The sequence below is a fragment of the Schistocerca serialis genome, chromosome 6 (genome assembly GCF_023864345.2).
Source record: "Schistocerca serialis cubense isolate TAMUIC-IGC-003099 chromosome 6, iqSchSeri2.2, whole genome shotgun sequence".
In the NCBI taxonomy this organism is placed as follows: domain Eukaryota; kingdom Metazoa; phylum Arthropoda; class Insecta; order Orthoptera; family Acrididae; genus Schistocerca; species Schistocerca serialis.
This window is the reverse complement of record NC_064643.1, coordinates 542,632,540-542,657,176: the sequence shown is the minus strand read 5'-3', so window position 1 is coordinate 542,657,176 and position 24,637 is coordinate 542,632,540. Positions and strand designations below refer to the sequence as shown.

General features: G+C 37.6%; 1 protein-coding gene across 1 annotated transcript in view; it reads right to left on the bottom strand.

The window, feature by feature from the left end:
- LOC126484972 (neural-cadherin-like) overlaps nucleotides 1-24,637 on the bottom strand; it is a 431,022-nt gene that overhangs the window by 110,871 nt on the left and 295,514 nt on the right. Inside the window, exons 19-23 of the mRNA XM_050108576.1 lie at nucleotides 24,355-24,615; nucleotides 23,028-23,378; nucleotides 18,059-18,172; nucleotides 10,886-11,072; nucleotides 6,292-6,481 (exon numbers count right to left, since the gene is read on the bottom strand). Of these exons, the coding sequence (XP_049964533.1) occupies nucleotides 6,292-6,481; nucleotides 10,886-11,072; nucleotides 18,059-18,172; nucleotides 23,028-23,378; nucleotides 24,355-24,615 (1,103 nt within the window). The remainder of the gene's footprint in view (nucleotides 1-6,291; nucleotides 6,482-10,885; nucleotides 11,073-18,058; nucleotides 18,173-23,027; nucleotides 23,379-24,354; nucleotides 24,616-24,637) is intronic.

The window sequence follows — 24,637 nt, the reverse complement described above, 5'->3', positions numbered from 1 at the left end:
TAATTCTCTCAAATTTTTCTTCAAAATTAGGTTCATAAACCGATAATTGCAAATGGTTTTTAGTCTTTCTGCTTACAATAGTTCTTCCTGATGCTCTGGAGACATAACTTCTTGAACTTTATTTGCCAGTTTAAATAGATATGAATTTAAGCAAGAAATGTATAGATCTGCAATTCTTTCTGCAAGAAGTGCTAATCCAGCAGCATATGGAGGCAAGCTTCTATGAGTTTAGAAAGCAGAAGAGAGGTATTGAAAGATTTGAAGCTGTGAAGGTGAATCCACTAGTCATGCCTGAATAACTCACTCAGCAAGAGCACTGACTGTGAAAGGTCAGTCAAGCACATAGGCAGTCAATGTTTCCAGTGATTTGTCACCAGAAGTGTGATTGAACGTAGTTTCTCTCTTTGTCTGTTTATGCACAATACGTTACATTCATTTATGATTAGGATAAATGCCCAGGAATTGTCAATCCTCTCCATGCCTTCCAGCATTTTTGCATAGTGTTCTGTTGTTGCAACCTTCTTATAAACAACATTGTCTGAGAACATCTTCACAGTGTCTCAAATATTAGTCTCCAGATCATTAATATAAATTATGAACAATAACAACCCTATAGTAAAATTCAAAGACAAATCTGGTCCAATACTCAGTAAGCTCATATTTTGTTCATTAAACAGTATATGGTGGTACTGAATGTCTTCGAGAGCTCTAGGTACCCGACGTTAACCTGAGCACCTTCATCTACGGAACTCCGGATCTAATGGACAAACAGAGTGAGTCGAGTTTCACAAGATCTCGGTTCACAGAATCCATGTTTTTATAGAGGAGAGTTTCTTACCCCAAAAAGTCATGATGTGTGAGAGCATAAAACATGTTCCATAATAGTACAACAGATTGACATAGGCAATACATATTTAGAAATATATGTTTTATGACCATTTCTTGAAAATGGGAATACCTTGTGCTTTTTCCAATTACTAGGTACCTTTCCTTTGCTCCTGCAACCTATGATAAATTACAGCTAGGAGAGGAGAAAGTTCTTTTGCATAAACTCTGTAGAATCTTGATATCTTACGCAATTCAGATGCCTCTCCACTCTTTAACAGATATCTACCATTTTGGCATTCATGTTCTGATATAAGGTAGGAATTTATTATGATGATCTGCACTTTTAACAGTTTCAGAAGACCGAATTCAGTATTATGGCCTTCTCTCCGTCACCATCTGTTTTCAGTGCCAGTATGGTCACTGAGCAACTGAACAGATGATTCCCATCTGCTTATTGACTTAAAAACCAAACACTGATTAGGACTTCATCAATTTCCTTTCTCATGAACCTCCTTGTGGCTTTATTCAGTTGTTGTACATCTACTAGGCTTTTACTGTGTTTAAATTGGAGATGAAGCTCTCTTTGCATTTGCATGACCTTTGTAACACAGCTACAGAAACACACTGATTCTTTTCAAACTCTCACAACATTCCTCAGCACATACTTATCTGAGGCAAACTGTACAATGGCTTTGAGTTTCATCCATTTGTGTTCCATATCAGTGTCCTCAGAACTGTATATTTGATGTTGTCTACTTAGACACTATGCAGTTTTTGTCACATCACTCTTGCTAACAAAAAATATTTGCCCATCTTTAACATTCCTTGTAATACTCAGTCATCGATGCTAATGCAGCCTTATGATCACTGATTCCCTCATTGTTGTTAATTGAGTCAAAAAGTTTGGATTTTTTAGTTACTCCTTAGTGATGGTGGTATAGTTATTTGCTCAAAGTAATTTCCACGCAAGGCACTCGGAACAATCTGACACGAATCCCCTTCTATGGCACAGTTTTGACTGCATGACTCTCCCATCAAAGACCAATATCTATTATGTACAATTATTGCAGGATCTTATTACACATCTTAAGCTTAAATATAATGGAAGACATTGCAGAAAAGAAACTTCTCTCATTTTACTTATAATTATGTTGCACAATCACCAGTCAGTATGACAAACTAGGTTACATATGTTACATCAGGAGTCCCCCAAGCAAGTGTATTAGAACCGCTGTCATTTCTGATATTCTTATTTGATTGGATCAGAAATACACTCAGAATTTTCACTTAAGATGGCCTTTTCTACAGACAAATATTCCTGCTGGGTGCTTGTTTTCATTTTATTTACTGAATGACAAGTCTCTTTAAATGTGGATTACTCAATGATAATGTCTCTGAACAAGAGAACAAACCTGATAATAACCAATTTTATCAGTGGCAAACTAAAGGAGCCACTCACATTATATCAGTAATAAGTAGTATTACTACTTATTGATATAGCAGTATGAAATGAAAGAAACATTTGAAGTAAGTAGAAGACACTGTAACTGAAAGACATAGATTTCCTGACAGGATCTGGGAAAATGCAACACATTTGTTAAGAACATGACACAACAGATGCTTGAGCAGCATACTCTAGATCTTCAGTACCAAGTATGCCTGCGAGTAGGCATAAAAGAAGTTGGTGGATGTGCTGCTAGGATTGTAATTGTTTGATGTAGCTTGTATGCGAGTATTATGGAACTATTTAAGATAAAAGTGACACATTTTAGAAGCAAAAACATAACAAAAGCTTAATCCTTTTACAATAGTAATAAGAATCCTTCTGAGGATACCTCTCCATGGGACAGGAGGAGTTGGACAACAGAAAGCATTTTATTTCACTCATAAATACAACTATACTTTCCTCCAAAGTATTAAGCATACTGTGAGAAGCTGTTGAAAATATGTATACCCATGTATTATGGTGGTACTATGACAGTACATGGGTATATATATTTTCATGGTGGTTCATGCTGCTATTCAAGGTAGCAACATGTCCCATTTCCTTTTTACTGAGCCAATAAAAGGGGGTTGTGTAGAAACTTTAAATTATGATGGTAGTGGTAGAGGAAAGACTATATACCGTGCACACATTTTTTATTTATGTGGAGATACAAAATGCAAATATGAATACAGCCACAAGGCATGATGGAGGGTGTGTGTTTTACTGGGGTGGGAGGTTGGGGAGGGAGGGAGGGAGTGAGTCATTTACACTTTGACTTTGAGACTTGGGGGTGCCATGGACACCAAAGAGGAGTAGGTTAGGACAACTGTGGCTACTGTTCTGAAGGAGAAAACAAAGGATCATATGGAATTAATTAATTCCTGAATTTGGGATGCTAATGATCCATCTGGCAATGAGTTTGGTTAATAAGAGCTTAAATGTGAATGTTTAATTGATATGTTGAAGGTGATATGGGGACCGTTAAATACAGAAGGTTTTTGAAGAGAAGTGGTCCTGTAATTACTTAGCTGGTGGGCAGCAAACATGATCTTCCATTGTAACAGCACTTTCATGCAGACAGTGAAGAATTTTGATATAGCTACAGCTGGCACTGCATGGCAGGACTGCAACTTCAAGGAGTGACATGAGTGAGTGCAGAAAGAAAAGATTTAAAGGTAAAGATAATTGTGATCAAACAACTGACAGATCGCATTCACACAAATGTACCCTTCTTGAATACTCTCCAGCAACGAATACCAGCAATAACATTCCAATATATGCCTACTTTATGTTCAACTGTTGAACCCTCATGGTCTTAAGAGGATGTTTGCAGTCCTAGTATAATGCTTTATTTATTTAATTTTGAGGAGATTGACCTATATGATAATGTCAAAGAACAACAATGGTATATGTAATGTGAAAGTGTTGTTAAACTACTAAATTGTTTGAAATCTCTGCCAAATATACTGTCACTAATGTGAATTATGTAAGTTATGCTAATATGTTTCTGTAGTCTCAAAATGTTATTTCTTTCAGTTAAGTTTCCTCAAAAGTGATACTCTACCTTAGTAGCAAATGGAAATATTTATTCTAAACTAGATTCTTCATTTCTGAAACACTTGCAACCATAATCGTACTGTGAACACAACAGGCGGACACTGAGCATTTGCTAGATGTACAGGGTAAAATCGGTGGTTAAATTATGGGAACATTGTAACCAAAGGAAATTCAAATACAAAACAATTCCTTTATTGGAATGTTAACAGGCACAATTAATTGCAAATTACAAAGGTAAGTCGCCACAAAAATGTCTATGAATAAAAACTCTCAACTGAGTTGGTCTGTAAATCCCCACCCAACCCCTCATATGAAGGCTTTGAGTACATTTGAGGGGTGCCCACCACCTGTGTGTGATGAAGTCAGTTTAACAGTTAATTTTTAAGACAACATGAGAAACATTGTTAATGATCTTGAGGTATAGTAAACAAAGCTAATCTAACACAGTGATCAAAGCAAAATACAAATAAATGAACTTGAGGTACCATATGTGACGCTAATTTAACACAGTTGGGGATTTCAGTCTCTAATGGCTGCAGGCATGGTGCCACATTGGTTTGCATATAGTTTGCAGAAAAGAGGTCCAATCATGCTGCACTCATTATAATTTAAAGAGCTCTGTGAAGTTGATACTCGTCACTCAGGATATGAGACCGTGAGGTGGGTGCTGAATAATGTTGCCATGAATCAATGTTGCCTACCAGTTCTCCATAGGTGTTGTGGGGGTCTGCAATGCCATTTGCTTTATAAACACAAGAAACCGACTCACCATTGGTGTCTTAAAGGGTTGTGCACCTACCTTGTAGCATTATCACAAGCCATTTAGTCCTAATAAATAACTTGAACATGAACTTAACGCCAAAAGACCTGTAAATCTGTGCGTTCATTGTGTGGACAGCTCGGTGTCAGCACAGGAAGTGCCAGAACTTGGACAATTCCTGTGGCATGCTTTAAAGAAAAAGAAGTGCACGACAGAGAAGACTCTTGCCCCTGGACACATACAGTTCATGATGTGGATTTTTGTTGGGTGACACATCATCTGCTAGAGCAGATGTGTGACAGGCACGAATGCACAGTAGTGTGTCCCCAAAATCCATACTAAAAATAGCTGGACTAAGTGAACCATTTAGAGTGAAGTCTTGTATTCCCAGAGACTGAATGCTATCCTGTTGGATCTCATTATATGCGCTCCACTAGAGACATACTAAAAGCAGGTTTGATATTAGTCACACAAAAGCTACCAAAATAAGTTTCATAAAGTCAGAATGTGATTGAACTTGAAGTAAATATTATTTAGTATCCCTGCAGATACACAAACTCCGTTTGCAGACACTGGTACACAACAATGTAGCAACAGCTGCCACTAAGTTCAGTGTGTCCTGTTCAGTAAATTTCTTGTCCTATGTATGATCTGGTTTGAGTAACAGTAATACCAGAAAAGTTTTCCTGCACTGGCAAGGTTGATTCATAAATACTATACAGTGACACACAGTTTGTGTGTGTGTGTGTGTGTGTGTGTGTGTGTGTGTGTGTGTGTGTGATGGAGACATACATATGTACGTACATACAAGAAGCTTGGCTTTGAACAAGTACTATGAAAATAGCAAGATTTAATTATTGTGGCATCTGTAGTATCTTCCTTATAGTTCTGCATGTTGCCTGCCATAATAAACTATTGTGTGTGCTTATAGGAACTTGCATCTAATAAACTAACAGAGCAGCAGTTCAGTCTTTGTTCCTCGTCATCTAATCTTGTAATAACTTTAGTTTTATTTCCTACAGTTCATAAACTATAAATCAGTTTCACTATTTTTCACAGCAGCTGGCTGTAATTTGGTATATGAAAGCTATATCAATGAGAGCAAGGAGAACTGTAACTACAAAGTACAGCCTGAGATCTCCTTTAAAAAATATTCCTGTCAGCTACAGTGAATCAAGGTGATACTACAAATAACACATGGGTTAAATCTTGTGAATTTCATACAACTAATTTAATGCTAAACATTATAAGACTAGATAGCAAATGAATATAAAAGTTGTGGGCAAAACTAAAATAATGAAGCACCTAAAACTCAGCAGCTGTCATGTCTGGGCTTTTCTGATGGCATTATTAACAACATTTGAAATATTAATATGATCACTATGTTATGAAGATGCATTAATGCTGATTTGTAAAAGCAATGTTAGAATAAAAATATTATTAATATGCATCTGAGAATTTAGCTCAAGGTATAGGATATTGCACTCTTAATTTAATCATTGTCACAACTACATGGAAATATAATTCCAAGATCATGAAATAAAAATGTACAGTATTGCACAAAATTAAAAACTTCATATTTATTATCTTAAGTGGATATCAGGGTAGACTTTCATTAGATGATGAAGGCCTGAATTGAAAAATATATTAATATACTTACGTGCATTCATAGTCATTCCACAAGTCAACACATTCAAATGGATCTGGGCACAAAACATTTGCACAGGGATTATTTGATGGACAATTACGTTCCAGATTCCGTGCCATTGTTGCTTGTCCCCACTGTGTTCCGTTCATTGCTGGAGGAAGAGGAAGGTGCTTGCCTTCTAGTCGAATGTCATCCAAACAACCTGTCAATTTTAGAAGACATTTTTCTGCATTCTCATATGAAAGAATAAATTTGCTATTTTAGCAACATTAGATTGCTCTGTTTAAATGCACCAATGGCCTAGTTGTTCAATCATAACTGTATTGTAAAATCTGTGGGCATTCATCGTGACTATCAAAATGATTTACACAAATTGTAAGATTCAAAGAACAAATCTGGGTAAACCAGGAACGCCAGAAAAAAAGAGAAAAGTGTGTAGCAGTTTTCACTTCCTTTATAATTCTTTGTTTATCATGTACCAGAATTGGAAAATATTACATAATTATTAGTACGAATATAATAGAGGGAAACATTCCACGTGGAAAAAATATATCTAAAAACAAAGATGATGTGACTTACCGAACGAAAGTGCTGGCAGGTCGATAGACACACAAACAAACGCAAACATACACACGAAATTCAAGCTTTCGCAACAAACTGTTGCTTCATCAGGAAATAGGGAAGGAGAGGGAAAGACGAAAGGATGTGGGTTTTAAGGGAGAGGGTAAGGAGTCATTCCAATCCCGGGAGCGGAAAGACTTACCTTGGGGGAAAAAGTATATACCTATCCTTTTTTCCCCCAAGGTAAGTCTTTCCGCTCCCGGGATTGGAATGACTCCTTACCCTCTCCCTTAAAACCCACATCCTTTCGTCTTTCCCTCTCCTTCCCTCTTTCCTGATGAAGCAACAGTTTGTTGCGAAAGCTTGAATTTCATGTGTATGTTTACGTTTGTTTGTGTGTCTATCGACCTGCCAGCACTTTCGTTCAGTAAGTCACATCATCTTTGTTTTTAGATATATTACATAATTATTAAGTAATTTCACCTTGACACTCAGTGCATTTGAAAACAACTGAACAGAATTCTAGAGACGGAGCAAAAATAAGAATTTTGGTCTGTAGATGCTTCATGGCAGGTGTGAGCCATTTTCAGGCAGCACTTACTTTTACAGCCACTGAATTCTTCATGAGTGCGACTGAGACTGCTAATTCTTCTATAAATTTGGAAAAGTCTTAGGAAAAATGGCTTTATTTTTATGCTTCCAACACAGATACATGTTTTGTTGAAACTTGTTATTTGGCCTGCAGAGAAATATCATGTCAACAAATCCTTCAAGACTAGTTGATTTCACTTATTATACTGTAATACAGTGGTAACTTATTAACAACTACAAACAGGCAGCTTATATCAACCAGAATGAATTGGCATGTAACAGTGTCCCACTCTGGCAACTTAAATATTTCCGTTTAGTGACACAGTTTCGACTGCCATGTTCTTGTTCATGAGTTATCGACACCTATCTCTTTCTTGTCTTTGAAACATAAAATCTGCTGTAGGCATAACATTCAAATGTCAATGAAACATGAAGACAAAATACAGGATAGACAAATATTATTCCTTGATATGAATAGAAAGTGCACTAATGGACACAAGATTGATCCACTGAATTTGTATGGCTAAATTTTACAGTTAGCATTTATTGTTATTGTTGTGCAAGGATGTCATGTTATAAACCAGGTGACACCTGTATTCCATTTGTGTAGTTTTCCATTCCAATTGTTAACTGCAGTGTCCTTGAGTCAATGCAGATGTGGTTGTTTCATTAACACACCATAAGTGAAAGTAACATTGTTACTGTAATACTGGTAAAAAATTCAAAATGAGGGGAAATGTTATAATCATATCAGACTTCAGACAGCTACAACATTATTATTTCTATAACATTATTATTTCAAATAAACCTTGCAGCTGAGAATATAAATTATTAGTATCATTAAAATTGGGGAAAATTACTGAGTGGCATGAAGTGGGTTCGTATTTCTCACTTGACTCAGTGCTCAGCTGGGCAGGCGTGAGTTTAGACATGGACACTGGCTCACAAATAAAAATGGTGACACTTACTACAACTACACCAGGAGAAGGTGCAGCAGCTTGTAGACATGTCCATTGGTGTCATTGCTGCAGCCAAGTACCACCACTGGCCCACTTACCACAATAACTATGAGACACTTACTACAACTACACCAGGAGAAGGTGCAGCAGCTTGTAGACATGTCCATTGGTGTCATTGCTGCAGCCAAGTACCACCACTGGCCCACTTACCACAATAACTATGAGATAACTGGTGTTTGCACCAAGGGTTCAGTTACTAATGATGTTGTCCCCAGCACCCCTCTGACTGCAGTCACAGAAATTGTGTTTTAAAAGTCTTTTTGTGAGCCATGTTCTAGGTTGTATGTTAAATGGAACTTAAGGATAACTTTTGACTAATATTGAAGTACATGCAGTTACTGAGATCTGCCTAACATGATTGGTACTATGGTACTGGGAGAAAGATAAATGCATCACTTGTCAACATGCAACATGGAAAATGGTGAATATCAATTGATAGTAATTATGGATTTAACTGTATTTAGAGTAGTATTATGAAATGTGACTACATTGGCTGCTAAAGCTGTCATGGGTGCACACTGAGAACACCTCAGTGATAACTTTGTAGCATAGTACCTATGTAAGTTGAACAGCGGTGACCAGATAAGCTTCATACGTGAGTCATGGTTCTGGTGCGACAGGTGTACTGTTACAGTGCAGCATTTCCTAACAGTTACAGCTGTGGCCAAAAGATGTTAGTGTCTTACAGACTTAAATGATACAGTCAGTACATTTTGGAAAAAACGTATCTTCTGTGAAAATTATGTCCTATTAATTACTGTTGATTTAGAGTGTTTAATTATTAGTGTGAATGATGGTGTGAGTGCAAAGTAATATTATAAACAAATATTATTATGTCTGTTAACTGAGTAAATGGTAGTGTGGGAATTGTATCAGCACAAAGAGAGTGAATCATACTTAGTAGGGGAAATCTGTACAGTGCAACTAGCCGGTTTACGATACTGGGAAAATAACATTTTATGATAATTCAGTTATTTAAAGGGGGGATTATTTTGTTATTTGTGTTTTTTTTTTAATTCCCCCCATTTAATAAATTGCTCATAAAAGCTATTCAAGGTGTGATGGGTCCAATATAAAAGACACAGGATCAGCTTTGATAGTCCTCAGCTAATCATAGGACAGTACATTCACACACATTTCATGAGCTAAATAACTGCTTTGTGAAGTCTAAGGGAAGTTTGGAGCTCAGATTTCATTAAATTTCGACATGTACATAAGGAGTTCTGAATAGATGCGATAATTTTATGGAATTGTGAATTAAAATTGAGCATGGAGTGTACCAAAGTGAACAGGTACGAGTGAGAAAGAGGAACACACTAGAAAACCTGATAATGGAAAACATTTGGTAGAGGCATGTAATGCGGCTTGTTTTCACAACTTTCTCTAGCCAACAAACAGTATGCATTTTCTAACCGGTCAGGTTAGAAAGTGAATGTACAGTTTTCTATAGCATGATCAAAAGAAACCACACCATAGCAACTTTTATTGCATACTGAATGTTTTGTTGGGGTTCAGCTGTTTTAAAACAGAAATCATAACAGGCTAAATGATGTCTCACCATAAATTCAAACAAAAATAAAGAGGCAGGTAATTATCTAAAAATACACAACACAACAATAATAGTGATAATTATAAGTTCAATTTTAATGAAACTGATACACAATCATCTGCAAAGGGAGGACCGTCTCCCTCAGAATGTGGAGGAGTACAATACAGAATATTTATTCATTACAGAACCCTCATACACTGTGGATAACAATCAATTCTTTGAGATATGTTTCTTGTGTTACCTATAAGACTGTAGTTGTTGTGGCATGACATGTGTCAAAACTGACCACCTCATTTATATAAAAAAATGGATATTTAATCTTCCCACTCCCCTCCCCCTGGTGAACACACATGGATCTTGCATCTAGCAAAGAGAATCTGAATCAAGAGAAAAATAATAGTTGTATTTTTTATTTTCCTGTTTGAAAAATATTATGACTCTCGTCTAATAACTTCACTGTCAATAGAAATGCGGTACTAGTTGGAAAAGGATATGAGGTAAGAATTGATTGTAGCCTTAATGAAAGGACCAGTTCCTTATTTGTAAGAAATGGGGACAATCGAAAACCCAAATTAATACGGTCAGACAGGGTTTGGAACCCTACGCCTCCCAAATAACACACCAATGACTTAACTATTTCATCATCTCCTTTGTCAGCAACATAACAACACTAAAGACAAGAATTCTAACAGACAAAAGATAAAGATAATTCTACCCAGTTGCGTCTATGATGGATAATTTCATGTAACGACTTTGTGGATGAATGCCTTCTAGTGATGGTAAAAGCAATCTCCATCTTTTCTTACTTCATTTTACTTTAAGGGCAGGTATGTGGCGTATTTATATAATTTTTACAAAAATTAGTACTACTGACATTATTACCAACCTTTCTGATAATCATCATAAACCTCAAATGTTCGTACACCTGTGTATTCAGCTTTTCCACCAGCATAGACACCTTCTTGCTTGTCCACCAGAAGTAACTGATGCCCTTCAAATATAAATGTTTCATTGTATCTTCGCCCTTCTCCACCATCAAGCTCAAGTGTAGCTGCTGAACCATACCGGGAGACCTGTTGTGGGGGGAAAAAAAAATGTAGCAATAGCATAACAGCAATAAGGAATAGAGAGAGAGAGAGAGAGAGAGAGAGAGAGAGAGAGAGAGAGAGAGAGAGAACGAAGTGTGAGTGCTTGATCATGAAGAAGAAGCAAAATTGAGTTTTCAAAATGGTGACATATGTCCTCTCTTCCCAAACAATAGTGAATAGTGCCTGTTACAGTCTATACTGGAGATAGAGTTGAAACTATCAATGTGAAATTTTCCTAGGGGACTTTAGTGCAAAGGTATTTTTTCCTTCACATAAGGCCTCCCCCCCCCCCCCCCCCCCCCTTTCAATATCCCAGAAACTATTGAAATAATGCAGGTACTGAAAGTTCATATTTTGCCACATCCTCTATACAGGCCCAATGTTATTCCTTCAGATTATGTGTCCGGACTTCTGGAAAGCTCTTTGAGGTCATGACAGTACACAACTGATGACAACATCAAAACAGTAAGGAATCCTTGGTAGAAGAAACAACCTAAAATAGTTTTTTCTCTTGGAAAAATATCACTGCAACAATGTTCGACAATACTGGTAAGAAGGTTAATTATGTTGGGAAATGACATTTTTTAAGTTTCAGTGGAGATACACACAAGGAAAAGACTCAGTGAATAATTATGTGTTGAGGTGATGTCATACAACTACAGAAATTTTGAGTGGATTAGGCTTTTCTAAGAATTAGTTGCAAATTATTAATAATTGAGTTGAACACATTTGGCACACTATTATCTATTACATCCTCCTGATATAAATAAACAAATGACTACTTTTCTGGCCTACAATTTCTTGCTTTGTTAAATTAATATTTGCTCCGAAAGCTTAGGATTCATCATTCTTCTGCAACAACAAAACTGAACCAGAAACACTTCATTTACAATTACTGATACAAGTTAGCATTTACTAACAGCAACATAACAACCACTAGAAATGAAAAACTCTTTATGTTCCACCAAAATGTCATAGGCCTTAGAATCAATTAGAGCTACTGACTCTCAACATTAATGATAGTCATCTTATAGACAGTGTTAATGGATTATGATTCACAGAGTACTTTGTGGGGGTTGAAACTTAATGGGCTATTGTTAGATGGCCATACCTCAATGGTTAGATTAGTATGATGATAAAACTGGTGCAATATAAAATTTCATAGATATAAACACTTATTGAATCAATCTTCACTCAAAGCCTGTACAACTACAGTTACCACCGATAATATGCAGTCATAACAATATATGCTCATGAGCAACTGAGTTAGGGATATCACTTCACACATGGCGCCATCCTTCGCAGTGTTGACATATTATAATGAGGACTACACGAGACTTCAAAAACATTGGGAACCCATCCATACTCATGACTCTCAACTGCTACCCACAATGCTCAGAGGATGGTCAGAGCTAAGTCCAAGATTTGCATGTCATGCTCAATAATCTACTAGATGTATGCAACATAAGTGAGGTCAGGATCAGATGACACAGAGGGAGGGTGTAGGGGTGGCGAGAGGGGTTTCTTAAGCACCTCTTTGTTCTTGAAGTGTTCATTCATTCTTCCACAATTCAGACACAATGTGGTAATGCATCTCTTGCTGAAGGTGTAGATTCTGTGCAGGGTGCTGCAGACAAACAGATGAATCCCAGTGCTGGAAAAGAATGACCTTGGATTTTTCAGTACTGTCAAACTATGCACATGTATTATCTTACACACAAGAACATCTCTATCTCCCACACGTGAATGGTGACCTGTTAACAAGTGGAATGCATCACCTCTTGTTTTTCTGCTTTCTTATACCTTCAGTTCAGCTAACTTTATTTAGTGCTCAGAGTGTATAGTGGTGGTAATACTGTGCCTATGCTAATCTTTGTATCCTCTAAAATTCAGTGAGCAGACACACGTGTGGTGCACTGGATTCTGTGCACCCCACACAGAAGAGGGGGTTCTGAATAACACAACTGCTCATTAGCATTGAGCCGATGAGAATTTGCAACAGTGTGATCCATCTATGCAGAGTTTCAATCTGTAATAGTAAACAGTGGTCCTTGACAACACATTATAGCCAAAGGTGGTTAGCGCTCTTTGTTGACACTCAGGCACCCCCAGTGATACAGTCTCACAAGAGAAGCCTACTGCATACCAAATGTTGGAAAGGGTATGTCCTCTGCATTAGGCACCCACAATCTAGCTGCGATTAAATCCACTGACATTGCTCATCATGTTTGTGCCCCTCCTCCCCCTCCCCCCCCCCCCCCCCCCCCTCTCTCTCTCCCAGTCCCATCTCTCCCTGCTCTCACCGCCTCTTCCATTGTGTTACCCCACTGTACACTCTGCAAAAACTATGACTCAACCAGCTACTCGATATCTCTGAACAGAAACAGTGGGTAGGGGGGGAAGAGGGAGGGGGGCGGGAGCAGGGGCGAGGGAGAGGGAGAGGGAGTAATGTCTCCAAATTTTTGATGGGAAAACTCCTAAGATAAAGCAAATAATAATAACATTCTACATCTTCATTATTCGTGTCTGTATATTTGCAGCCCTCTGTCACTAGACAGCTTTGAATTGCACTGTGTAACATAATTACAGTGCACTGTGATAGAATTTCATTCAAATTCAAAGAGTTCATCCACAGATGGAGCAACCTCTCTTTCAGCATAACAATGTCATACTACACATGAACACTGTGATGTCTGGAACAATCAACATCTTGGGTTCGCTGTCCTTGATCACCCTCCAATAGTCCTGACCTGGCTGCATCTGATTTTCATCCATTTCCAGAACTTCAAAAACACCTCTGAGGACTTCACTTTTATGGCGATGAAGCGGTGCAAGCGGAGTTGAGGTTATGGCTCTGTCAACAATAACAACCATTCTAGAGTGATGGTATCAACAAACTGGTCTCTCATTGGGGGAAATGTAATCATCACCATGGTGACTGTGTTCAGAAACACACATGCAGACATGAAGAATAAAGATGTAAAAATGTTAATGACATTTGTTTTATTTAGAAAGCATTAACAATTTTCACATAAAAAAATTCAGAGGCATTACTTTACAGCACATGCTCATAATTTCTTCTGTAGACATATATAAACTGAAGTCATTTGCTCATGTCTGCCTGCATACAAAGGTTAATCTCAGGAGCTGCTGTAGGTATTTTGATTTGATTTTGACAAATAGATACACTGATTCATGAGGAAGGTTTCTATATATAATTTATAAATATTTGGTACAAATTGTCTGAATTATGATGAGTTAAATTTGAGTTGTGAAAATGGTGCCATTATCACCTAGTGAACAGCTGCCATAATTCAAAAGTGCCTCTAGAATGCAGCAAGTGGGACCAGATTCATATCTAGGGTTGTTGAAAACCTAAGGTTGTGGGTTTAAATCTGAGCTGGGTCGATCGTTTTTCACTGTGTCTTCGAATCTAGTATTCACCTCCCAATGGAGCGGAGGTAGACATTATGTAATATGATGCCAATTTCAGACTGCCAAGTTCCACTTCCCTCAGATTAGCAAACGCAATTCACACTCTTAATTCACTGTAAATTACTGTGAGTTTCTCAAGATTGAAATATCATAATAAATTTGACCAATAATGAAAAGACAACCACTGCATCTTCAAGATGTGATGTGAAATTTACAATTTGAAACAATGAAATATTTCTAACAAATGGTTTCCCTGCATTGTTTGAGAACAATTGCATAGCAAAAAGACAAGCAAATCCCAAATATGTTAGGTTTTATTTCTGTTTCCAAAAAACTGCTTCAGAACTTTACATTCAGTATGTTCTTTCAGTAGTGCAGTAGCTGACTTATCTTTAAACTTTTTGCCTTCCTTGAATCAAACCTAAATGTGGACACGATTCTTTGAATGGCCCACAGAAGTAGTCTTAATGAAGAGTCCAAGATAAAGAACTGTGGCACTGAGTCTCAACAATGTGTCACAGTGCTTACTAAGCCTCACAAGAGGAGTACTGCAACACCAGCTAAACACATACATCAGGCTTGTTTCTCCTTATTTTTCTTTTATTTGTGCCACCTCAACCATCCCTTGGTGCATATATATAAAAAAAATCGCGCTCGCACGCAAATGCACATGCGAATGTGTGTGCCCCCTTCCCCCCCCCTTCCACATGCACACACGCAGAGTATGCATTGTCCACTGTCTTACCACTATGTCACTTCACTTGGTATATGAGAAAGGACTCGTGGTATATATTACAGAAGACTTTCCAGAAAGTGAAAAATGGAATTTTCCACAGACTGAGTGATCTGCAATGAAGAGAAAATTAATTTTAACTGTAAAGTTTATATCAGTCATTGCTCTCCCAATTTTTATTTCTGAAAAAATTGGTTTCAAATTTTCTGTCAAGATCAGCATTATCAATAACCCATAACGTTTCTTCGCCAATTGCTGTGTTAGAAGATGGTAGGAGGAAACACATCTTCAAGGACCCAAACAGCAGACTGTCACTGAAAATATGTTCACTCCTCACAGCCTCTGATGTAGCTTTTGTCAAGACACATTGTGGACTACTGATAATGATCAAAAGGTTGAAACTACTGTAGGCAATATATAACAACAGTGTGAACACTGACTGATATAAACCTCACAGTCATACTTAATTAAGCTTACGACACTCTCTGCCAACAACTTGACACATATAAACAGAAAAATAATATCGTATGAAACTGAAATGATGGAAAAAGACAACAGCATATAAAAGGACCAATACACGCTGAAAATAGATGACAATAAAAGTATAAAGTAGAGATGGTACATGGTTGCAGTTTGCACTCTGAAGAGCAGGCTCCTCAGTGTGTGTGTGTGTGTGTGTGTATGGAAGGAAACATTCCACGTGGGAAAAATTATATATAAAAACAAAGATGAGGTGACTTACCGAACAAAAGCGCTGGCAGGTCGATAGACACACAAACAAACACAAACATACACACAAAATTCAAGCTTTCGCAACAAACTGTTGCCTCATCAGGAAAGAGGGAAGGAGAGGGAAAGACGAAAGGAAGTGGGTTTTAAGGGAGAGGGTAAGGAGTCATTCCAATCCCGGGAGCGGAAAGACTTACCTTAGGGGGAAAAAAGGACAGGTATACACTCTCGCACACGCACATATCCATCCACACATACAGACACAAGCAGACATATTTATGTCTGCTTGTGTCTGTATGTGTGGATGGATATGTGCGTGTGTGCGAGTGTATACCTGTCCTTTTTTCCCCCTAAGGTAAGTCTTTCCGCTCCCGGGATTGGAATGACTCCTTACCCTCTCCCTTAAAACCCACTTCCTTTCGTCTTTCCCTCTCCTTCCCTCTTTCCTGATGAGGCAACAGTTTGTTGCGAAAGCTTGAATTTTGTGTGTATGTTTGTGTTTGTTTGTGTGTCTATCGACCTGCCAGCGCTTTTGTTCGGTAAGTCACCTCATCTTTGTTTTTTATATATATATATATATATATATATATATATATATATATATATATATATATATATATATATATATATATATATATATATATATATAAAAATCTGTTCTTGGGAGAAGTTTCTTTGCCTCTGCTAGCCAAAAAATAGTGGACATTTGTGGATGGAACAGTATGTAAAATAAAGGAAAGGGAACCACTCGCCTATTGTGGACTGATGTGTGGAGCATATGAATACGTAATAGAAAACAGCATTCACAGTAGCTTTGGAGTTCTTGCTCTTTTCCTAGTAAAAGTACACACATTCACACACTTTCATACATACAACTACAAAAGCAGTCTTTTTGCCCACAGAAAGACTGATTATTGATTATCACTTATTGAAAGCAGTCGCCTTGGTTGACAGAGGTGGGAAGGTGGTACTACTCTTTCCTCATGCAGATATGGTACTGTCTTCTCCCACCAGTGTCTACCTCCTTCCCTCCTTCATCCCACTCCCTCCTCTCCCTCTTCTTATATCTGTTCTATCCTCTACCCTCTGTACTCCTTTTGTTGTGTTGTGCAGCAGCCGAGTGATATTGCAAAATACTTGCCTCTTTCTCACTAACATCTCCTTGTGTCCTTCCCTAACTCTCCCCATCTCTATCAACCCCTTTCAGTAACTAATTGTCAATAATCAGTTTCACTGTAGCCACAGGACTGTGCTGTGTGTACTTTCACTAGGAAAAAAAGCAAGGGCTCAAAAGCTAATGCGAACACTGGTTGTTGTTTGTGTTTTTGTGCTCCACACATCAGTCTTCTGTAGGTGAGTGGTTGTCTTTCCCTTATTTTATGTACTGATATGACACTGAGAATGTAAAACAATTTATGAGTTTAATGTTCTCTCTTACGATATTTAACATTTTTCCTGTTATTGTACGCCTTTTACTTTTGACAAGTGAAATAATTTTCTGACTGAATTAATAAACATTAGGTGATAATTATCTTCAAAGTTTTCATCTTTAGAGGAACAAATGCAAAGTTTGTATTCCCCTATAGTAACTATGAGTTAGTTGCAGATTGGCTCTGAGAACATTTGTATTAAATACTTTTAGGCTAGCTTATTGACAATTAATAACTAGGTACAACAATATTGCCCTTCAAGTTTGTATTTGATATGGCACAATAACGAATAGTTTATATGAAATTTGACTTTAATTCTCCATATCTTAAACTTAATAATGACTTAATTCAAAACAAAAGCATAGAGTAGTAGTAAGTAGCCAAGGTTGCTCGACTTCTGCAAATTACCTTGAACTTTCTCTGAGGTACCTCTGTAGACTATAAGACACCAAGGCAATAAACATTAATAGTAGCTGAGACATGGAAAGTACTCACCAGCCACCTGAAAACTACTAACAGTTTCATTACATTTTCTTGACATCATTGTTACCATATACTACATAGGCTTTCATTTGACAAATGCACAAATACATAATAAATGAATAGGTTCTATGATCATATACAGAAATTTATTGTGGAGTTACCTTCGCTGTGTGCCATTGCCCATCATCCACAGTGACTGCACTTAGCCAGATATCCCTTTCTTCTGTCCGCAGACTATTAAGGTTATATCGGAAGTGAAGTCGACTGTCTTTTATCTATAAAGGTAATAACATGTAATTAAATATTATGACTTTGCAAAAAATAAATTTAAATAAGGTAAATAATATCAAGACTTTTTTTTATGTCTCTGATTAGATTCGGTTTTGTGGCTACAACTATTCCTCTGACACCTATCATTTTAGATGCAATTTATTTATTAAAATGTTGCAGTATATCAGTGAAGGTGATACAGTCCCTTAGTTATTGCTTCTTTCAATCAAATTCATAAATTCTTTAGGCTATATTTGAATTACTTACATCTTTGATCCCATGTCTTCTTTTTAATTTAATTTATTTATTTTTTGAGCCGCAGTACAGTTATTTGCTGGAAGATATCTTAAAATGCTTCAAATGTTCAATTTCATAAAAATGAACACACACCGTAAATCGTGAAATCCAATGATGATGTACTATAATTTACGAAACTTTTAATTTTTCTCCTTGGACTACTTGCACATCTATACAATATGTTTCCTATTATTTTCTGAGAAATTTGTCCCTATAAACTAAATCTGCTTCTGTCCTGTTGCTCCCATATAGTGCTTCCAATTCAAATTTCTGCTGCTAGATAGGGACAACCTTTATTGCTTAAACTGACCACCCATCTTGTTGCAATAAACAGAATATTGCAAGTAAAGTAGAAACTCAGGTGTAAACAAACCCTTTAATGTTCATATAACAATAAAGTATAGACTGACTAATGACCTGTGAAGTTGAGTCCCATAGTGCTCAGAGCCAAAGTATAGACTATAAATTACAATGTCCTGCATTAGATGTGATTCAGAATTTTAGGAAGTTGAAAAATTGCTTTGAGAAAGACATCATCTCATAAAACAGAGAAACTATGCCTTTTGTTTCCTATTTTTTTCTTTTTCCATTTTTATTTGGTTCCTATTCCTTTCCATAGCACTGGTATAACTTTCCAAGTTCTTAATCTCATGGTGCAACTTTTTAGGATGAGTTCTCAATGTTTTACCAATATAGTTCTGCACTATTTTTAAGTTATCACACGTAGTTTCCTTTCACAATTACTATAATATTCCACACTACTACAGTAATGTATAGGTGTCTGCAAAAATCCAAGGTTTTCCTACCATTCATTAAAGACATTACTGACCTAATAGGAAAGATGTTGATGAAATGGAATATTGCTGTAATCTACAAATCTACCTGGAAGATATAAAAACACCTTAAGTCGATCAAGGATCCCTGCAAATCACTAAAAAAAAAAAGCAGGAGTTTACAGGATACTGTGTAGTTTTGGAGGTATGCAAGTTGGTACTACTAAATGTAGGGTCAAAAAATGACCAGATCAACACTACAGAAACGGCAGAAGGGTAGAAACACACAGATCAGTTGTGGAACATGCTTTGCAGCCATATCACCACTGGATTCCATTTGATAAGACTCAGGTACTGGCAGCCACAAGTGGATACTATGAGAGGCTATACAGAGATGCAATGGAAATAATTATACACCCCAATAATTATATTGAAAGGAGGAGGTTGTGAAATTAAATGGTGTGTATTGTGGGAGATATGTTCCACACTATTTTGTTACTTGTGAGCTCAGCTTGCACTGTACTCTGGCAGAGATGGGACTAGATCTGCAGGGTGAAATAATGGACACAGAAATGTTCTCACAGTTCCTTTATCGGAACTGGACACATCTACATATAACATACAGCATGCAACAGGATTACAAGGGGCTGTCTGTATTTGGCTTAGAGAGGACAGATGCCAAACTGTGAACAGTTTACAGTGGGTGACACACAGTGGGTGCTTGCAGTTTGAGGTTTGGACACCGTTTATCACACATGACCCTATCAGCAAGGTACTAAGCACTCTATAACTTGCGAACACGCTTGTGGTGTTCTACGTAATTTAGACTAATATGTCAGATCACAGTTATGAGCAGAATGGACACATGAAATGTTATTGTGACAACAAAACACTATTATGCACTTGTAATATGAAAGGAGGTGGACAAAGTGATCCCAGATGAATTTTCTCTAAGCATAATCACATGCTACACAAATAATACAATTAAATACCCACGCTACAGAGGTGAGGAAAATGGTGTGCTACCCACGAGGTGCAGGTAACACTGTAATGTACATCACCAGGCTGTAGACATTAAAACAAGGGATTCCATTATGCAAAAGCATTAAGCTGTGAAAATGAAGCTGTTTGACAGTTACAAAATGTGATGAGTATAAAGAGCAAATGGCACACTTTGTCATTAGCTCTCGATGAGGCTTGCAGGTGCCAGCTATTACAGCTCAACCAGAATGTGCAGTACTAATTCTTTGGTGTTGTCTTCACTTCACTCATATCTCTCTGGAGCACTGTTACAGCACTCCATCAAATGTTATCTCATTTAAACAGAGGCGCAAGTTGCTCAGTGTCCATGAGGGGAATTCCCGTCAGGAAGTACTTTTCTGTTGTCTCTCTTTCTGGGGAAAACCTCAAGCTGCAGCAAGGATGTGCGAGAGAGAGAGAGAGAGAGAGAGAGAGAGAGAGAGAGAGACTCCAACTCTTGGTCTGCTTTTGCTCACTGTCCTATCAGGCACTATGCAATGTGTCATCTGCTGTTGACATCTGTTGAAGCAGGTGGATGATGGGACACACACACACACACACTGTAGTGGATCACCACAGTTTCGATTCAGAAGAAGTAGTGTGCCATTCTTCCATGATGGAGTTATAGCGATAGAAGACAATAGCCACTGACAACAGCTAATTATGCTCAAGTTATAGTGAGACAAGGTGTCCATCGGATCTTCAAAAAAGCTAGTCTCCTTGAAGGTGTCCTCTGCAGACAGGGATAAAACATGTTGGGTTTCAACAAGAAATTAATCCAACTATAATAGTCTAGAATATTTAATAAATGTGGAAGGAAACTATTTGAAAACTTGAAAATTGAACAGAACTACGAGGGTTATTCCAAAAGTAAGGTCCGATTCGCCGTAACTATTGAAATTTGGCGCCAATGACAAAACACGCATGCGCGCCGACTCCCGGCAAGCCTTGCGCGTCAAACGCCGCCATTCACTTTGTTACTGTTGCTGAGTGTAGTTCACAGTGTCACTTTACAATGTTTAAGACAATTGATCAGCCCGCCGATTGTGAAGTAAGGGCAGTGATACGGTTTTTGTCTGCAAGAAACAATTCAGCGGCGGAAATCCATCGGCAGATTACTGAAGTGAAGTGTACGGTCCTAACATAATGAGCGACAGTAAAGTGCGCAAGTGGGTGCGAGCTTTTAATGAAGGACGGGATAATGTGCACGATGAACCACGGTGTGGCTGACCATCAGTGATTTCAGACGATTTGGTCAATGCGGTTGACAAAAAAATTCGTGAAGATCGCCGATTCACTATTACAGACGTAGACATGCATTTTCCGAATGTGAGTAGAACAACTTTGTACAGAATTGTGTCTGAACATTTGAAGTTTCACAAATTGTGTGCCCGTTGGGTTCCCAGGCTGCTTACTGAGCCCCAACAAATGAAAATAATGGCTTTTGCTCTTGATTTTTTGGAGCGATATCATAAGGAAGGTGACAGTCTTTTAGACAATGTTGTCACAGGGGATGAGACATGGGTTTCTCACATCACTCCAGAGTCTAAACATCAGTCAATGCAATGGCGTCACACGTCATCGCCAGTCAAGGTCAAGGCAAAGCAGACAATCTCAACACGTAAGGTTATGGCGACTGTGTTCTGGGATAGACGTGGAGTATTGTTAGTCGACTTTATGGAGAGAGGAACAACGATTAATAAAGCCGCCTACTGCGCTACCCTGACTAAACTTCGACGTGCAATCCAGAATAAGCGACGTGGTCTTTTGTCGTCTGGAATCTTGTTGTTGCATGACAATGCCAGACCCCACACTGCAAATGAAACGCAAGCTCTGATCAAGAAATTTGGATGGGAACAGATGGACCATCCTCCTTACAGTCCGGACCTGGCGCCAAGTGATTTCCACCTGTTCCGTTACTTAAAGGAGTTTCTCGGCGGCAAGCGCTTCGACACAGATGATGAAGTGAAAGAAGCAGTCAAGGACTGGTTATCGTCACAGGCGGCCGATTTCTATAACATGGGCATTCAAAAGCTTGTTGAACGATGTGACAAATGTTTAAATAAGTATGGAAGTTATGTAGAAAAATAGATAAAGATGTAAGGAATGTAAATAAAACAATTGTTTTGAAAAAACATTTTAGTTTTGATTTTTTTTTTTATAACCGGACCTTACTTTTGGAATAACCCTCGTATATTCATAAAACCAAGAACTTTTTCTTTCTTTGGGCCTTGTCCTGCAACCACCCATGATCAGCCATGTTATTACAGATTTGGCAGTGTTAGATGCCCTTCCTGCCGCCAATAAAACATTGAGAACTATGGTCCCAAAAAGTTGCAACATGACAAGATGACTCAGTATCAGAAATGGGCTACAATATATGAGAGTCAGAAGTTGGCAAGTTATACCAATGCTGTGGAAAGGAACAGAAACCAGAGAAATACAAAGAAAAATGGGAAACAGATGGAATAATTTTGCTCTGTTTTTATCAAATGCTGTCTCTCTCTCTTTTCGGTGTTTCCACTGTCCTTTTCCCTCTATGTCTGTATAACCTACATTTTCTAAGATACTGAATCTGTTGTGTTTAATGTAATATGCTTTCCCAATCCAAGGTAAAACCTCATAGTCTTCATTTCTGACTTGCTCCTGTCATACACAATATTATATTTGCTCTTATGGACTGTATCACCTTGGAAAACTGATAACTGTTTAATGCAACCGAAAAAGGCGGGTAAACTATGTTAAAATGTTGATAAGCAATAACACAAACCTCAAGGATACCATACTCCCGATTGTGCTGATCACTAACTCTGAATAGTTCACCACGTTCCTCTCTAGTGCGAAACCGTAACTGCACCTGTGTGGTGAAACGGTCAGGCTCAAAAGAGAGAGCATATTTCACATAACTCTGAGTTCTGAAAGTTGCAGGTATAGTTGGAACAGTACAACTAGGTCCTGTCCATCCTGGTTCACATTTACAGCGGGCTTGTGAAAAGCTACCCACACAAGAACCATGTTCCCAGCAACGAGTAGTTGCATCTTGTGCTTCACATAGCGCTTCTGTTTGAGGACAGCCTGCGACACTGTTCCGAAAGAGTCCTGGGTGTGCTAGATCATACAGCTGAAACACACATCTTACTTCAAAAAGCAGTCAAGCCAAAGGCTTATTAGTTTTAATGATAACATGCCACTAAAAGTATGCATAGAAATATAGTGCTAGTTTTAAAGGATTAGAGAAAGATAACAGTAACAAATACTAATTAATGATTAAAGTATTCTCAATTTGGAAACCTGGAAAGTATCAATTGTCCTTCAACTTACACAATCTTTTTCCTATCTGCTATCAACTGAGACACATTATGATCTTCTGTGATCATTGTTTCTGGCAGCATCAGCTTTGTGATATGATATGCGTTACAAACAGGCCATGATATTTGTCACTGAGGTATGAATCCTTACTCTGACGGAAACATCAGTCTCACTCAAAAACTGATATTTTAATTATATATAACTATAATAATTGACTTCAATCACCTCTGCTATCTTGTAGCTTAAAAATCAATTTTAAAACAAAATATTTTTGCTATATGCTGTTTTTGATTAATGTAGATTTCCTGACAACTGCATACATATCATGACCAGTTTTGACAAGAATGGTATAAACATGATTTGGCACATTACTGCAAAACAATGGAAACTTATACAAAAACAGTAAAAAATGGAGCCCAAAACTTTATACTTTATGATCTGAATTCCATACTGATTGGTATATATTTCAAGGGAGAAAATTGCTGTGCTTCATATTTAGAGTTTTTGAAGGACATTTATCAGACTGAAACTGTTTTAGCAATGAGGTACTTATTACTTGGGTAGTATAACAAATGCAGAAACTATGTTTCAATTTCTTTATGTGAAAATATACATAAAGAAGAAATGCTGATAGCAATGAAGGCCATACAAAAAAGGTAGTTTAAAAATCAGTTGGAAATAATATATATCACAAGAAGGATGAAACTTATGTTAGCACTTAAACTGAAATTAACAGAATTAATGGTTAACTGTAAAGTGGAAGTATTACTGATAAAAGAAGATTTTACCTTACTGTTGTGAAACACATTTTTGATACATCCATCGAAACCCTTGCCTGATGGTAATGTTGTCCATTCATATAGTTCTGCTTCAAAATTTTGCACATACCAACCACCAATCTGTAAAGGAGCGTTGACATTTAGGTACTCATTGAATTGTGGCACTGTTCCATGTGCTTGGCAGCTAGAATCATCAAATTCTGGTGGTGTCCCATCCTCCAGCTCTACTACATCAGCTGATTTGCAGTAATCCACCACCAAACGTACAGTCTGCAATAGTAACAGTTTTAAA